Source organism: Leptopilina boulardi, unplaced genomic scaffold (genome assembly GCF_019393585.1).
Source record: "Leptopilina boulardi isolate dan_hultmark-lab unplaced genomic scaffold, ZJU_Lbou_2.1 LbouV2_38, whole genome shotgun sequence".
Lineage (NCBI taxonomy): Eukaryota > Metazoa > Arthropoda > Insecta > Hymenoptera > Figitidae > Leptopilina > Leptopilina boulardi.
Window position 1 is genome coordinate 2,405,468 of NW_026137951.1, and position 16,865 is coordinate 2,422,332.

General features: G+C 26.4%; 5 protein-coding genes across 9 annotated transcripts in view; 2 read left to right on the forward strand and 3 right to left on the reverse strand.

The window, feature by feature from the left end:
* Positions 1 to 15,464, forward strand: part of LOC127288110 (stomatin-like protein 2, mitochondrial) — an 85,651-nt gene extending 70,187 nt beyond the window's left edge. For 3 of the 4 annotated variants that reach the window (XM_051315372.1, XM_051315373.1, XM_051315374.1), the window contains exons 2-8: positions 13,529 to 13,604; positions 13,702 to 13,833; positions 14,052 to 14,199; positions 14,299 to 14,547; positions 14,623 to 14,778; positions 14,901 to 15,145; positions 15,236 to 15,464. In XM_051315372.1, the coding sequence (XP_051171329.1) occupies positions 13,557 to 13,604; positions 13,702 to 13,833; positions 14,052 to 14,199; positions 14,299 to 14,547; positions 14,623 to 14,778; positions 14,901 to 15,145; positions 15,236 to 15,430 (1,173 nt within the window). In that variant the 5' untranslated portion in view covers positions 13,529 to 13,556 and the 3' untranslated portion in view covers positions 15,431 to 15,464. Of the gene's footprint in view, positions 1 to 13,438; positions 13,605 to 13,701; positions 13,834 to 14,051; positions 14,200 to 14,298; positions 14,548 to 14,622; positions 14,779 to 14,900; positions 15,146 to 15,235 lie in introns of those variants that run through there. The other variant, XM_051315371.1, reaches the window with a different exon arrangement.
* Positions 327 to 5,339, reverse strand: LOC127288104 (uncharacterized). Of its 2 annotated transcripts, none has more exons than XM_051315365.1 (4): positions 5,029 to 5,339; positions 4,407 to 4,513; positions 3,903 to 4,316; positions 327 to 3,825 (listed from the first exon to the last, which is right to left on the reverse strand). In XM_051315365.1, the coding sequence occupies exons 2-4, from the start codon at positions 4,505 to 4,507 to the stop codon at positions 1,731 to 1,733; spliced, it is 2,610 nt and encodes an 869-aa protein (XP_051171322.1). In that variant the 5' UTR covers positions 4,508 to 4,513; positions 5,029 to 5,339; the 3' UTR covers positions 327 to 1,730. The 2 variants fall into 2 exon arrangements, with proteins under 2 accessions (XP_051171322.1, XP_051171321.1); XM_051315364.1 differs by having other exon boundaries at positions 4,809 to 5,339.
* On the forward strand, positions 5,703 to 7,878 carry LOC127288111 (pentatricopeptide repeat-containing protein 2, mitochondrial-like). The gene is made up of 5 exons (XM_051315375.1): positions 5,703 to 5,914; positions 6,274 to 6,803; positions 6,884 to 7,183; positions 7,273 to 7,374; positions 7,519 to 7,878. Exons 1-5 carry the CDS (start codon positions 5,833 to 5,835, stop codon positions 7,651 to 7,653), a joined length of 1,149 nt encoding a protein of 382 aa, XP_051171332.1. The 5' UTR covers positions 5,703 to 5,832; the 3' UTR covers positions 7,654 to 7,878.
* LOC127288102 (tetratricopeptide repeat protein 37) lies at positions 7,031 to 12,842 on the reverse strand. Its single transcript, XM_051315360.1, has 14 exons — positions 12,478 to 12,842; positions 12,045 to 12,418; positions 11,558 to 11,973; positions 11,020 to 11,484; positions 10,787 to 10,941; positions 10,581 to 10,716; positions 10,083 to 10,453; positions 9,692 to 10,011; positions 9,311 to 9,607; positions 8,979 to 9,239; positions 8,520 to 8,903; positions 8,171 to 8,435; positions 7,884 to 8,092; positions 7,031 to 7,228 (listed from the first exon to the last, which is right to left on the reverse strand). The coding sequence occupies exons 1-13, from the start codon at positions 12,801 to 12,803 to the stop codon at positions 7,930 to 7,932; spliced, it is 3,933 nt and encodes a 1,310-aa protein (XP_051171317.1). The 5' UTR covers positions 12,804 to 12,842; the 3' UTR covers positions 7,031 to 7,228; positions 7,884 to 7,929.
* On the reverse strand, positions 15,425 to 16,719 carry LOC127288121 (protein KRTCAP2 homolog). The gene is made up of 3 exons (XM_051315388.1): positions 16,583 to 16,719; positions 16,082 to 16,300; positions 15,425 to 15,827 (listed from the first exon to the last, which is right to left on the reverse strand). Exons 1-3 carry the CDS (start codon positions 16,584 to 16,586, stop codon positions 15,655 to 15,657), a joined length of 396 nt encoding a protein of 131 aa, XP_051171345.1. The 5' UTR covers positions 16,587 to 16,719; the 3' UTR covers positions 15,425 to 15,654.
* Positions 16,720 to 16,865: the final 146 nt, after the last annotated feature.

Genomic DNA, 16,865 nt, shown 5'->3' on the forward strand with positions numbered 1-16,865 from the left:
TTTGGCTAATTAATTATTCTGGCAATTTTTTTTTCTGATTTATGGGATGATAATAATTTTTTTTTTCTTTCAACAGTGTGTATGTCATATATATAAATTCTATTTGTCCAGGATTCCCCTTGATTGAGAAAGATTATCCTTGAAAAATTCTACGAAACAAACTATTTATGTAATCAGATTTTATTTCAAATTCACACTTTTGTTAAAAATAAATTTTCATCTTTCTCGAATAATTCAATTATTATTATAATAATTAGTATTTCTTATAAATATTTAATGTTATAATTAAAATTATATTTTTTATGAGAGGAAAATAAAACCCCATGTTAATATTTTTATATTATTTTATAGAAACATAATACTTTTTTTTTTAGATTTATAAATGTAAGTAGAACAAAAATCATCAATATTATAAGAAAATAAGTATAATCAGTTCATTTAGCACGCTACATTTTTTTTTTTTTTTACTTGAAATGCAGTTTTTAAACTTATACACTTGACTTTTTAAATTCTGTCTGTTTTCTTTTTTTTATAATCTCTATTTATAAGTAAACAGTGTATATTATATTAATGTGCTAAAAATACTTAAATATAAAGATTTTCTAAACATTTTCTTTGGAAAGTTCAGAAAATACATTTTTATATATATTTACAGTAGTTATTGCCCTTTTTTATAATTTAGGGCACATTCCAAATCAGGACGAAGCTATTTATATTTTTATTTATTTTCCAATATTTCGAAATCAAATAGATTTAAAAAAAAAATTAATAAATAAAAAAAATGATTTTTTTTTTTTTTTTTTTTTTATAAATTATCACATAAGAAATGTTTCAATCTCATTTCTTTTTATTTGGAAAATAATATCAGGGATTCTTAAGAGATTATAAAATATTTTAATTTGATCGTTAATAATATTTTTATTCATAAAACGTTGAAAATTTTTTTTATAATAAACCAAAATTTTAATGTTTTTGAAAATATTAATATTTAGCTGAAATTATTTCATAATTATATGATTTTTAAATAATTTTCCAGAATTAAATTTCATAATTTTCTTATTTAAAGATTCCCTTTTAAAATGAATTTCCTTGAAAGCAATTAATAGTCTTTCAAATAATTTAATTTTAATTATCCTTTGGAAAAGTGAGAGAAAAAAATATAAATAGCCACGTTAAGAGGTATCTGAATTATTAATTATTATTATTATTATTATTAATATAAAAATAGTAATAAGTGACAAGATAAAAAGTACTTTATAAAAATTTTTAGTCTTTTAATTTCTTTGAACTCTACTTAAATGTAAGAAAACAAAATTGTCTCTGCAGCAATTGAATTAACTTGTTTCTTTTAATTTGCCGCTTAATCACGAAAGAAACTTATGTAAAATAAATATATATGTTTCTTTCGAGAATTTACTTTTTTTTTGTATTTTACTTATTCGAAATATAATTGTTGTAATTACAACTAGAAAAAAAAAGAAAAAGTAGAACTAATAATCACAAGTTTTGTTTTATAAAAAAAAAAAAATAAGGATAAAGGTGAAAAAAATATAAAAATAAAAAAAATTGTCTTAACTAGTTTCACCTGGACCTGAGAAACAAGACTATGTATTGGTGAAACAAAACTAAAATCTAAACACAGCTGTTTTTTTTTTTTTTTTTTTTGAATAATTCATATTCTATATGCAAAAAAAATATATATATGATAAAAAAGAAAAATGGTACCTGACCTAAGTGGTTGGACCTAGTTTTTTTCCACGGCCAACACCAATTCGAAATCCTGGTCTCGGTGCTTGAGTATTTAATTTTGTTGTTTTATTATCTTCATAAGATGAAAAAAGACGTTCATTATATGAACCCTCGGTGAATTTTATTGTATTATTTTGATGAAGTAATTTATCTTCTTCTTCTTTCAATGAATTATTAACCTGTTTATGTCTAATTAGTTGGTACATATTATTTAGACTCTTAACTGTGAATTGTTCAGTCTTCTTTGATGTTTGTTGAGCAGACATTTGTTTTGAATTATTGCGAAATGTTGGCAATTCTTGTTCCTTGTTGTAGATAATTTTTTTTTGCATTTCCTTTGCATAAATTGTATTTTCAAATCCTGGTGGACAATTTGATAATCCAATTCTTCGCGATGGAATACTTTCACAAAGTGTGACGAGATTACTCACTGATTTGCCAATTTCTGTAACTGGTGTTGTTGTCATATTTTCAGAAATTTTTCCTGAAAGTGGATGTCGTATGGATTGAATTTGTTCGGGACTGATTGGAGCCATTGGCAATGGAACCGATGTGATTGGAGTGACAAATTGTGCTGGATAAATGGGATTTTGACAATTTATATTTTGCATTGGCATTCGTTGTGAAGGACAAAAATGTGGCGGACATTGTTGGCAGTTAATTGGTTGTTGATGCATGTAATTGATTCCCTGGATATTTCCAACTGGTACTTGAGACATTTGACACGAATGAATTGGCATTCCCATTGGATAATTCATCATGGGAATATATGGATTTCCTGGATTATGTAAAACTGGATGTTGAAAGAATCTCATGTCTAAATTTTGTATTGGAAGGGAACATCCACTTTCAGTGGGTAAATGTTGTTGCGATGTATTGGAAACTGGAATTGTCATAAATGGATTTGCAACTAATTTAAAGCCCATTTCATTGGAAATTTGCATATTGCCTTGTTCATTTGTTATAATTCCAGGTTGATGAATCATTTGAAACGGTATTTGTGGAACGTTATTCAAATATGGATTACTTGATACAATTGGATCATCTTCACTTTTCTCTGATAAGGTTTCAGAAGCGTGATCTTTATCACTGTCATCATCGTCTTTAAAACTTTTTTGCATAAAAACCAATGATGAACTTTCATTATCTAAAGTGGAACTACTCGTGCAAGTATTTATCTCTATTGGTTCAATAGGTTTTTCCATTTCTTCCTTTGCAGAATCATTTTTTTCAAGAATTGAATTTTCATTTGATTGTAATTCCGGAGTTGATTCTTTATTGTCCTCGTCAACATTTATTGGTTCCAATTCCTTCTCTTGAGAAAATTCTAAATTCTGATCTTTATTTGAATATTGAAATTCAGAATGTTGATTATCGTATTTTTGTGAATTTCCATATCTTTTTGAATTATTTTCATAGGAGTGATTTTCATTTCTTTGATAATTGTATCTTGAACGAGTATCACGTTGATAAGATTGATTATCACGATGATAAGATTGATTATCGCGCTGATAAAATTGATTATTGCGCTGATGATGAAATTGATTTTCACGTTGAAAATGATTATCCCGTTGATGAAATTGATCATCACGACGATAAGATTGATAATGATTATCGCGTTGATTGAAAGGATAAAAATTTTTATTTCTATACTCTCTTTTATCATCTGAATTTGAAGATCTATTATCATTTGAATTTCTTTCAACAATTTGATATCTTTGATCATATGAATTTTTCTCATTGAAATCCCTATAATTTCTATTTCTATTAGAGAATGAATTAAAATTTCTTTCACGAAAATTTCTCTGATCTTGATTACGTTCACCCATGTTTCTATCGGTGTGTTGATTAATAAAATGTTCTTCTCGTATTCTTGCTCCTCTACCCATAAAAAGATGTCGTTCAGCATAACCATCAACTCTTCCATATTTATCAATTCTCTTCACATTTTGTTCATTAATCAATTTATTGTTACTATTGTTGTTATCGTCGTGTGGCTTTTTTTCAATTTTTATTTCACATTCTTTATTATTAGTGACGTCGGATGGCTCTGGTAAATTTTTACCAACAGCTCCCCTGCAAATTAAAAAAAAAAAAAAAAATATTATGGAAAAATATTTATTATAATTTTACGAGTTTTAAAAATTAATTACCATCCTTGTTCCTCAGAGTCGTCGGCCCAATTTATTTTATTCTTTTCAGGTGTTAATCTAAATTTTTCCAATTGAGCTGTTATAATACTCTCTTCCAATGCTTTACTTAATTGAAGGCTCTCTTCGAGTTCAACTTGTTGAAGTTGTGCATCAGGAAATAAAGTACCAGCTGTATCAGTATTTGAATTCCAAACTGTAGGTGGATTTGCAACTGTTATCGCGGTAATTGGCAAAACTGTTGACTTTTGTTTTTCTTGATTTTTGGAATTCTGTTCATTGTCAACATCTGAAATTATTGAATTTACATCCTTGGATACACATGGAGCGGATTCCGTTTTCGATTTTTTTTGCTTTTGTTTCTTTCCATTTTTTGTTTTTTTCGAAGTTTCTGGTGTTTCATTTAAATCTTGAATTCTATTTAAAATTGAGAAAAAAAAATTCAAATTATTATGGAAATTTATCAAAAATTAAACTTTTTTTTTACAAATTACAATATAGACTTACTCTGGTGATGATTTTGCATTATGTTTTAACCAAGACAAGTTGCACATATTATTTATTTTTTTTCCTGATTCCTCAGAATCTACAGTACTGGTTGGTTCCATTTTTTTCTAGATTAAAACAAATAAAAAAACTATTTATAAATAGTAAAATAATAATTTTCGGATTTAAATAAAATTTTCCCACGATTCTTTGCATATTTTAAAAATCATTTTAATAATTCATTCATTTAAAAAATTTAATAAGAGCTATTATAGTGAGGGCAGACATATTTCACTCCACATTTCTAACGTTATCGTATTCAGTTTCAAAATAAGATTATAAATGCAAACAAAAGCAAATTCAAAAATATAATTTCGAATGGAATGTAGAAATTTTCAACAATCTTCAAATTATAATACTCACCAATCTAATAATCACTGTCTTTTTGGAAAATGTTAATAAATTTAACAAAAAATTTGATCACTGTAAATATTACAGAGGAAATTATGACGCAATTAAGCCGGCATTTTGATATTTCTATATAAATTTTCAACAACTCATTGATTATAAATGTTGTCGCTAACGTTTAGCAAACGACTGCTGTTAAGATTATTATAAAATGAATTTTACGATAATCACTTACTTTAAAGTATTTAAAAAAGTTAAAATAAATGTTTAACTTTTTATACAGATAAACAGAGCACGTTTTAACTCGACAACTTTTATTTTTGTATTTCAAAACACTAATAACCGGAATTTTAACCTTTAATTCAGAAGAGTCGAAACAATAAATTAATTTGAATATTAAGAACAATGGAAACTTGGAGATTCGAATAATTTAGAAGTAATTCACAGTAAAATGAAAAAAGTATGAAAATCACATTGTATCACCATGCTTTCTTTATTCTCGCATTTCTTCTATAAAAAAAATTCCCTTCTAAATTCCAGGAATTGACAACAGATGACGAACTTTGTTTTAATAGCTAGCGCTGTCAACGGATAAAATATGAAACAATATGAATAATTGTAAATTTTTTTGCAATTATTTAAAAATTGACCAAATTTTATTATATTTATTTATAAAAGTATATATAGAAAAATATTACATAAATTAAAAAAATATGTAGAAAAAAAATATTGACCATAAAAATTTTAATGATTGTTATTTTTTAAACAATAAATAACATTTTAATTCTAACTTAAATTAATTCTATAAAGAAAAAAGAGTTTTTTTCTAAAAAAAACACTTCTTTTTTTAAATATACCGCCCGGAAGTAAATTACTATTCCGTTTCAATTTCTCATTCCTGCATTTTTGGTGACCATTACCCAACGTGGTTTTCGTTCTCTTCATCAAAAAAGGAGAAACGCGTTTCTATAGAAATTGTAAAAGTTATTTCATTTCATCAATTTTTAATAAAAAAAAACGATTATTAAAACATTACAAAATGGCAATAAGCTTAAGGGGTCTTTTAAGGAGTAATTTCAAATTATTCAATGCTAATATCCTATCACCAGTTTCATATAATGGTAAGAAAGCACTTGTTAACCTCACTTTTACTTTTTCACAACCTTTCTAAAAATATAAAATTTTCAAGAACAATTTTTTTATCTAAAATTGACATAACTTTAATTGAATTTAAATTTTAAGAGGGGTATTTAATTTTATTGTTGTAAGTTGTAATAGTTACAAAAATTTAATTTTTCTTCTGTTATACAAATTTTTTTATAGACCGTAATCTGAATGGCTTAGACATTTCATAATTTACTGTCGCGATAATTTAATAAACAATCTAGTAATAAGCAGTGAACTATTGATTATACCTAAATATTGTCTAGAATCTATTATGATGAAATCAATTTTAAATAAAATTTCTTTTTTTTTTTAGTGACTAGATCAATCTACAGTCCTGAAGCATTGTCTATGGATAGCTATATTAACTCTAGAGCAACTATTGCCACTCAATTTCAGACAGTTTCAGAAACTTTTCGTGCAAAAATGAATGAATTTACAAATGATGAAAACAAAAGTTTAATATTTACCGAGGACTTAAAAGCAATGTTACATATTGTTGATAATAATCCAGAAGACATTAATCTTATGACAAAGATGCTAGAAAAGTATAGTGCTCAAAATAATGAGTTAAGATTTGGAAATTATGTTTTTGGTCCTGTAGTGATGAGAACATATTATTACTTAGACATGCCAGATTTGGCATATGAAATGTTCAAAAGTAGTAAAATGAATGGATTCTTTGATCAATTGACTTCATATCAAATTTTATTATGTCTTCTATATAAACACAATAAATATGCAGAAGTAAGGGAAGTTTATGATATAATTAAAAGTAAAAGTACTGCACAATTAGTACATCCACATAATTCAGTTGTAACAGTATTAGCCAGTTGTTTTAAAGAGGTAAATTTTTTTATTTCTTAAAATTATTAATTTAATCGACAAGAAAAAAAAAAGTAATTAATTATATAATTAATTTTTAGAATACACCAGAAAGTTTTGAATATGCAATAAATCTTTGGTCGGATCTGAATAGAAAAGGATATGATCCTAGTCGCAAAACTGTATGTTTAGTCTCTATGTTATCAATTAAGCAAGGAAAACCTGAATTTGCCCTTGAATTTATGTGGAACTTTCCACGATATCGGCATATTGATCTCAGATGTACTAAATTGGAAGCTCTCATAGCTCTTAAAAGATTTTCAGATATCTCTCAATTTTTATCAAAATGTTTACAAAATGAAAAATTTGACGCCAAACCATTAACGTTCTTTAAAGATCCCGTAAGTTCGTCTTAAAAATTCAACAATTTTTCTGCTTTTTTTAATCTGTAAAATTTAATAATTGATTTTCATAAATTTTATTCCTTTAGATAGATCATTTGATAAAAGCTATCGAGGAAGATCCCAGTGGAAAAGAAGAAATTGCAAAACTAATAGATGAAATGAAAGCACGTAATCTTGTTCAGGATTTGGTAAGTGTTTTTTCAATGATCGGAGTATTTAACTTTTTTTTAATTATATTATTGAATAATAATTTAAATAATTCAATTATTTTATTCATTATTTCACAGTGATTGTAAATTTATTAATTAATTGAAAATTACTTTGTTTCTTAGACATTGGAGGACTCAATACTTTCACCAATTGAGAAAAAGGATAGAACTGACAAAGCAGAAAATGACACAGTAAAAGGTTTCCGACGAAATTACAAAGATTTTAAGGCTCGTTCAAGATTTTCAATCAGACGTTAAGTTATTAACTTTTTTTTTTTTTTTTTTTTAATTAAAGTAGTATGCAATTTTTAAACATAATTACATTAAATTGAGAGAAAAAAAATATTTCATATTTCAATAGAATATTTCAAAATGCATTTATATTAATATTATGTTTTCAAAAAAATAGTCATTTTTAATTTGTAAGGATTATTGTAATAAAATAAATTTGTTTTTATTAAATTGAATCTTTATCGAAAATTACTAACCTTCTTTTTATTTCTTTAGATTATAACAACTTTCGTTTTTCAATCACTAAATATAAGTTTTTGCAACTTTATCTGCGACTAAACTTGCTTTTTCTTCATTTTGCAAAAGCCATTTTGCCGAATGTTTTCCATGTGGTACACTTTTTCTAATAACTGAAGAAAATACTGTTAACCAATGAGCACTTGGTTTTGAATTTTTACTTGCACATCTAAAACAATATTTTTAAAAAAATTGAATTTGTAGGGAAAAAAATAAGGTGATTATGTTTTTTTTTTATTAAATTTACCGTGGCAATAGAGCAGCAATTAGAATAGACCAGCTTTCAACGTTTGCTGGAAATGAATGAATAGCTTGCAGAGCAGATTTTATTCCATCTTTTTCATGAGAATAGTTTATTACATCACTTAGAGCTTTAAGACAGGCAATTTGAGCAATATGTTGCGAATTGATCCGTCTGCCTAAAACTAATGCTTTTTGAGCACAATTTCTAAATGCTTTTGCATCAACTTCAAGTAAAAATCGAGCTAATGTTGTCCAGAGTCTCTCATCACCTGTGTTGATATATTTCAAATATTAATTGTCTAAATTTTAATTAATTAAATATAATGAAAATTTGCTTTTTTTTAGCAACTTACCTGGATGTTTATGAACAAATTTCGAAACAACGCGAATTGCATCATCAATATCGTTTTGAATGAGGCAAAAATATGCAGAAAGCAATGCAATATGATGTCTATAATCTTCATGATCTTCGTAAATTTTAAGTTCATTTAAAACTAAAGCTGTTAAATTTAAATCATTATGAAGCAATCCTAATGCAGCAGCGGCAAGTAGTCCAGAGACAATTGGCGGTTGAATTTCAATACACTGAAAGAGTAGAGTTTTAACATCGTCAATTCCTTGGAACATACTGGCCATTGCTGCCATCGCACATAAAATATGTGCTTTATCAGATCCAGTGTTTGCAAACCACTGGAGAACAACTTCATAAGATGAATAAGATTCTTCGTAACGTTCCGCTAAAAAAAAAATATTTCAAATAAGAAAAAATAATTCAAATTAAATAAGAATTAAAAATTAAAATTAAAAAATACCTTTAAATAATGCTAAAGCCAACTGACAATGTGACTTGAAAGTTGCTGTCTTAATTTTTTGATTAATTTCAATAGCATCAATATATTTTCCAAGTACTATCATTATTCGTGATAAATTCACTAGTACGGCATCTTTTTCCGAATCATTTGAAACATATTCTAAAGATGCTAAAAATTCATCAGTTGAAGAACGATAAAGTTTTTGTCGTTCTAAAAGAAGTCCATTGGCATTACGTGCATAAGCATCATTTGGAAAATGATCTATTTGAAAAATAAAATAATAAATTTCACAATCTGCTGATTTATCTTTCAAAATTATTGAATACACTCACTAATATAACGACAAATTTCATCCAATGCTACAGAAACAGCGTGCATATTTTGAATACTATAAATGTATAAATCATCTTTTTTTGCCTCCGGATCTAAAAGTGTTGTCAATACCCAATGACAATATCCAATTGCTGCTTGACTATGATAACCAAGTTGTGTAGCGTGTCTAAATAAATCCATTGCTTCTTTTCTCGCTAATTTTTCTGCAATTATTCCTTGACCAATCCAACTATTTGCATAAGATGGATCCGCTCTTTGAGCCCATGAAAATGCCTCATTTGCTTTATAAAAATCTCCTAATGGGCAAAACAATTTGTTTTTTTAACATTACATTAATTATTTTATAAATTAAATTTATTTTTCAATATAAATATAAATACCTAAATGTAAATATAATGATCCCAAATTTGTCCATGAAATTGCATTATTTGATTCCTTATCGATTGCAATGACAAAACAATGTTGAGCCAATGCATAATTTTTAATTTCCTCAACCATACAAATCACACCAAGAAGATTCCAATGAATCCACGACGATGGAGAAAGTCGAATTGCTTGTTTTGCTGCCTCAAAACTTTTCATGGCAATTTTTTTTGAATCTGTTAAATTATTTAAAGAAAGTTGTGCATGATAACAACGAGCTAAATCATGCCAAAGTAGAGATGAATCTTTTGACAAATGTAATGCTCGACAATAACATCTGTAATTTTAGAAACTTATTGAGAAAAAAAAAATTAAAAAATTTTAAAATTTGATCAAAATTTTAATTACCTGATTGCTAATAAAAATATTTCCTCTTTTTTAATTAAAATTACATTCTCCTTGGAATTTGTTAATTTCATAATTTCTGATGGAACATTTAAATAACTATATTTATCCGGCATAACTGCAACAATATAACATGCATCAGCTAATAATTTCCATATACAAGAAAAATCACTTCCCACAATTGCTGCTTCTATTAAATAATTCACGACCTCTTGAATATTATCTCTTGCACGGACAAATTGTTGATTTTTCACATTTTCTTTAGCGAGACATAAATATGTTTCAGCTAATCCTTTCAATGCTGGTAAATTATTTTTATTATCAACTAAAACTTTAGTGAAATTTTCTTTCGCTTCTGTATACTGGCCTATCATCTAATTAAAAAATATATACAGGGTCATTCTTTTTTGTTTTTTAAACAAAAATAATGGAATTAAAAAAAAAAAAAATTTTTTAGGAGGTTCGAAACATTACAAGAATCTCTAAACTAAAAATACTAACCAATTTAATGTTCGCAAGTTGAATAAGTGGATAAAACGTTTCGGAATTTAATTGAAAAGCACGTTGATAAGATCTCAATGCACAAGTATAAGCTCCTCGTGCCAAATAAGCGTCTGCTAAACATTCCCATGAGTGACTGTAAAAAAAAATTTATTAATAGAAAAAAAAAAAAAGATAAAACATTCTATAAATTTAAAAATGTTTACTTATCACTTGGATCAATTTTAATGGCACTTCGTAAAGCTTGAATTGCTTGTGAAACATCATTACGTTCCAATAATTGTAAACCCAATTGAAGCCATGCCCATTTTGGTCCATTACCTTGTGATGTTAATTTTTGCAATAGTTGCACATTAGCGTCCTATACAGAGATAAAATTTGTCAATAATTACAAAAATTAAAAAACAAAAAAAAAAAGGAAATAAAAAACTGAACTCACACTACTTTTTAAAAGACGATACGCAGTACTCAAACCAATACCAGCTTGATCTGAATCGGGATTAATTAATAATGCCTTTTGATAACATTTTTTAGCTCGTTCAATATCATTTCCATGTTCAATATAATAATGACCCAAATAAACAAAACATTCCCAATTATAAGGATCGGCATGAATTCCCTTTAAAAATGCCATTAAACTATGACTAAAATCTGACATTTCCCAATGTATTTTACCCAATGTTAACCATGCTTCAGGTGATTTTAAAACAGAACCAACAACATCGGCAGCCTCTTCTAAATTGTGACAATTTTTCAAATAAATTGCCCTTAATACAGCAACTTCAATTTTTAATTCTGAATATTTTTCCAATTCATCAAATATTATTTCCGCTTTAGAATCATGTAAATTCACATAAGCTCGAGCAATAAGTAATTCACGTTTTGAAGAATTTTCCGGTACCAACTATAACAAAAAATACGAATTTTTATTATAATTTGCAAAAAAAAACATGAATTTAAAAAAATGTATTTCCTACTTGATTATATCTTTGTAATGCTTCTTCCCATTTGTGTTTACTGGTACTGTTAATTAATGCTTCTAATAAAATGAAATTAATTCTATTTTGAAGATTAATATGATTGTTGTCATGTAAAATTTTCTGTGCATGAACAGCGGCATTTTCAGCCTCCTCCCAACAACAAAGTTTTTTATTTATCTCACTTAACAGAACCCATGAATGAATCCATTTTGATTTTGAAGCAACTACATAGTTGAGAATATTTCTTGATTCTAAAAGACTACCATTATTAAAAAGATAAACGGCTTTTGCTAAAAATGCAAGATCAGATTCTGCATGAAGTGCAAGTAATGCTTCATAAAATGGTGTTATCTCAATTCCATCGCAATGATCATTTGAAATACTTTGCTCTGAATAAACTCGACAAATCCATTCTAAATAAAGAAATAATATTAGCCATTTTGGTGAATAATTTATAAAACAAGTAAACAATTATTAATAATACCTAAAGGATAAATGTCCTCAGTAAAAAATTCGTGCATTTTTGCTGCTTCAATTAATAACAATGATAGTTTATCAAGCTTATAAAGAACTCGCAAATATTTTTTATAATATTCGTGTTTAATTGAAATATCTCCATCTTTAATTATTGAATGTAAAATACTTTCAAGAATCGACTCATATTCATAAGGTAATTTAGAATATTGTGTAAGAATTGATACAAGAGTCAAATTAATTTGTTTTATCAAATTCTGATCCTGAAGTAAATCGCGTGATTCACATAATTCCTTAATTACTTTGCCAAGAATTTTATCATCTTTTAATTGTAATAAAATTCTCTCCAGACTACTTAAGTAATGAGTAATCTTTATTGGATTGCTAAAATGAAAATTCCTATTAACATCAAGTTTATATTTTTATAATTATAAAAATCATACCTTTCTAATTTCAAAAGTTTACAATAAACTGGTATTAATTCCAACCATGTTTGAGGTATGTCTTCTTCTTTTTCATAAAATACAACAAGTCCTTGCCAAGCTATAGGATTATCAGGATGTATTTCAACTGCTTTTTTAAGTGGTACAGGAGTTTGTGATTTAAGATTTTCAGTATCTCGCATTGCAGCAGCAAGTAATACCAATGCTCCATAATTTGTTTTTTCTTCTTTTAATATTTTCTTACATAATTTGATAGTTTCAGAAAATTTATTTTCTTTAAATAATTCACGTGCTTCCTTTAAAGCGGCTTTATTTTCTTTCGACATTGTCAACAATAATAAACATATATATAAGATATACAGAGATTAGTTGCGAAGGTTGCGAAATAGTCCAATATCACACGCATGCGCAACATGATAGATGGCGTCATCGATGTGTTCTAAATTTGAATTTTTTTCTCGAATTCACATTAAATCTCAACGAATGATGATTGTAAAATACGATTTGAGATAATTTTCAATTTCTATCTAATTTTGAAATTTTTTAAAATAATTGTTAATCAAATTAAAATTCAACTTCTACGGATATTTCAAGAATAAATTTCTACATTTAATTACAATTTACAACGTGCGAAAATTCCAGCAATTTATATTTCGACGTAAACTGTATCTCTACAATTTGTAAGTAATTAAGTTATATTATTCAAAATGTCATATTTAATATAAAATAAAATTGGTTTTTTACCCAAAAGGGGTTTTTCCAATCAAATATTGAGTTTAATATTATTCAAATAATCCCACCGTAAATTTACTTAAATTAAATAATAAGTAAAATTCAATGTTCGCTTTTTAAGCGAAATTTAAATTGAGAATCCAGCCTTATTGGTTCGTTCACTCAGAACCAACGGAAATAAGTCACTAAAAATCTATGACGTGACATATAAAAATTTTGGTATAAGAGAAATAGATCTTATCACAGCAATTGCCGCCTAGAAAAAGTTGTGTGTAGTTGTGTAAAGTGCTGAGAGATATAAACAATTGTTTTAAAAATTTTGTTCTGTGTGACTATAAACAAATAAAATGATTAATAGATCGAGATTATTAGCCCGCAATTTAAATGTGTTAAGGGTAAATATATTTAAATACATTTTTTTATTGTATTTTCAACTTTTAATGATAACATAACCTATAAACACATGTTTTTTAAATCATTTATCATCTCTAGAATTCAGCGGCTATTGGAGAAAATGGATTTTTTGCATCATTGGCAAATCCACAATCTGTTTATAGTTTTCAAGCTAGACACAAAAGCAACACTCCATTAAATACTGTTGTTATATTTGTTCCTCAACAAGAGGTTTGTTATTACACATTGTATCATTTACTTAATTTTAGAATTTTATTCATAACTTGTCTTACTTTTACTGTTATATTATTTGTATTTACCCTAATTATTCATTTAAATAATTTAGAGAACTTTTAATTATTACGTTTTTAATTTTTTTTCGCATTGAACGTTTTTATATAATATTTAAATTGATTTTCAAATGATACTCATGAATTATTAATTTGCAGGCATGGATTGTTGAGCGAATGGGTAAATTTTTCAAAATTTTGGAACCTGGTTTTAATTTATTGATGCCAATTGTTGATAGAGTAAAATACGTTCAAAGTTTGAAAGAATTGGCTATTGATATTCCTAAACAAAGTGCTGTGACGTCAGGTAAAGAATATTTATTTTTTTCGCATTACATTTTAACATAAAATAATATTTATTGTTATTTTTAATATTGTGTTATTAACTATATATCTTAATTATTAGATAATGTTGAACTGGACATCGATGGAATTTTATATTTAAGAGTGAATGATCCATTTTTGGCTTCATACGGGGTCGAAGATCCTGAATTTGCGATAATACAAATAGCACAAACAACTATGAGATCAGAATTAGGAAAAATATCTTTGGATAGAGTTTTTCAAGAAAGAGAAGGACTTAATGTGAATATAGTTGAAAATATTAATAAAGCCAGTCAAGCATGGGGAATTACTTGTTTAAGATATGAAATTCGTTAGTATATATCTATTTTTTAAAACACAATATATAATTAAATTTATTTTATTTATTATCATTTTTTTTATTCAGGTGACATTAGATTACCTACCAGAATTCGGGATGCAATGCAAATGCAAGTTGAAGCCGAGAGAAAGAAAAGAGCAGCAATTTTAGAATCTGAAGGAGTCAGACAAGCTGAAATCAACATTGCTGAGGGTCAAAGAAAATCAAGAATTCTTGTTTCTGGTAAAAAAAAGCAATCATAAATAATTATTTAATAATTCTTTAACGATATCTATAATTTAGAATGAATAATTTAATTTCCTATATATTAATTAATTTTTTTTTTTTCAAATGGAATTATTCAGAGGCACACAAACAGGAGCAAATTAATAAAGCAGACGGTGAAGCTGCAGCTATTCTCGCATTGGCTCAATCACGAGCAAAAGGATTAGAAATTATCGCAAATTCTTTAGGATATAAAGATGGCAAAGATGCAGCTGCATTGACAATTGCAGAACAATATGTTCATGCCTTCGATAAGCTTGCAAGAACAAATAATACATTAATTTTACCAAGCAATGTTGGTGATGTATCAAATTTCGTAGGACAGGTAAGATAAAATATTAAAAAAAAATAAAATCATTATATATTAATTAAATCTAGATAAAAAAATAAAATTTACCAATTTAATATTTTTTAGGCATTGACAATATATAAACATGTGATAAATCAAAAACCTCAGAATCCCCAAAATCCAACACAAATAACAAATGGACCCGAAAGTAAAGTTCCAGTTGGAATTGAATCATCGGACGATAATTATGAATATTTTAGCGACAAGGAAGAAGCCGATAAACATAAAAAAAAGAATGAACGGACTCCTGAGAAATTGTAGTCTGTATTTTAAATAAATCTCTTTATTAATCAGTCCTCCTGTTACAAAAAAAAAATTATATTTTTCATGAAGTGAAATATAACCAATAACATACCTCCAATATCTTTGTGTTTCACCACATTTAAATTACTTCGGAATATTTTAATTAATATTTGCCTTGTAAGTAGACTATAGAAAAATTAGATTTTTTTTTGTGTTCTCCGCGAATTGTGTAAATTTCATTTTTATTTCTTCTTTTTTGTATGTACAGGAACTGTCGGTGCAGCCGTCGAATATGTTTGTTGAGAAATCCGATTAATATAGTAAAGTGCAACTATGGAAAAGAGGAAGCATGTTGTAGTTGAAACTCTATGCACCAATCCGGATGCAATTAGAGATGTTATTAAGGAAATGAAAACTGGAATAAAAATTAAGTATAAAGAAATTATTAACATCGTATAAAACATAATTTATAAATATATAAAAGCAAAATTTTTGCCATAACATTTAATAATTAGATATAAAATAGTTCTATGGTAAATAAATTCAAGTGGAGAAAAATACAAATTTAGTTTTGAATAGAAATTAGTTTGCTTTTAGAGAAATATTTCTCTATAAAAAGAATTATAATAATGAAAAATATATTTCTTACAAGTTAAAATAACTACAAACCTTCGGGAAAAAGTTTCATTTGAAAGGATTTTCCGAACATAATAGTTTCCAAATTTCCAAGTGCTGTCAGTGAAAATATAAAAACTAATGAACCTATATAACCTCCAAAAACTGTGTGGAGCTGAGTAGATGAAAGCCAGTTTTTGTACATTTGCATTCCAGAAAAAAGAAGTACTGTAATTATTGCAGATAATGCAAAAGACACTCCGCTGGTTACAGCTATTATAAGAAAAAAAGAGTAGAATATTAATAATACGCTAAATATTTAACAAAAAATTAATTTCAAATACTTATAAATTTTACAGTTTAAAATAATAAATTGCATCTAAAAAATTTTTTTTAATGTTAATGTCAATTTAATAATTTTATCTATTATAAATTTGAATAATTATAAACAAATAGAAAAGCCGGTATCATTTTTAAGGTTAAGTTAAATAGAATTAATGTCCAATAATATTTAATTGTTTCCTGTGGTTTACATTAACTTTTTTATTTACTTACCCATTTTAGTTAATTCTTTGAATTAATGGTTTACTGTATATTTGTATAAAACATTTAGTTTGTTTTGCTTTAAAAATTATCTATTTTTGCAAGCCACGTAAACAAAACTTGACAATATAATTAAAGGTGCTCACACAACGCCCTGTTATTCTATTTAGCCAATCAAAACGTTGCATTTTACTATCGATAAATTAAATATATATATTTTTTTAATTTTACAGATTTATTTTTACTTTTAATAATTTTTATTTCATTTAATAATAATTAATTAATTCTAATATGT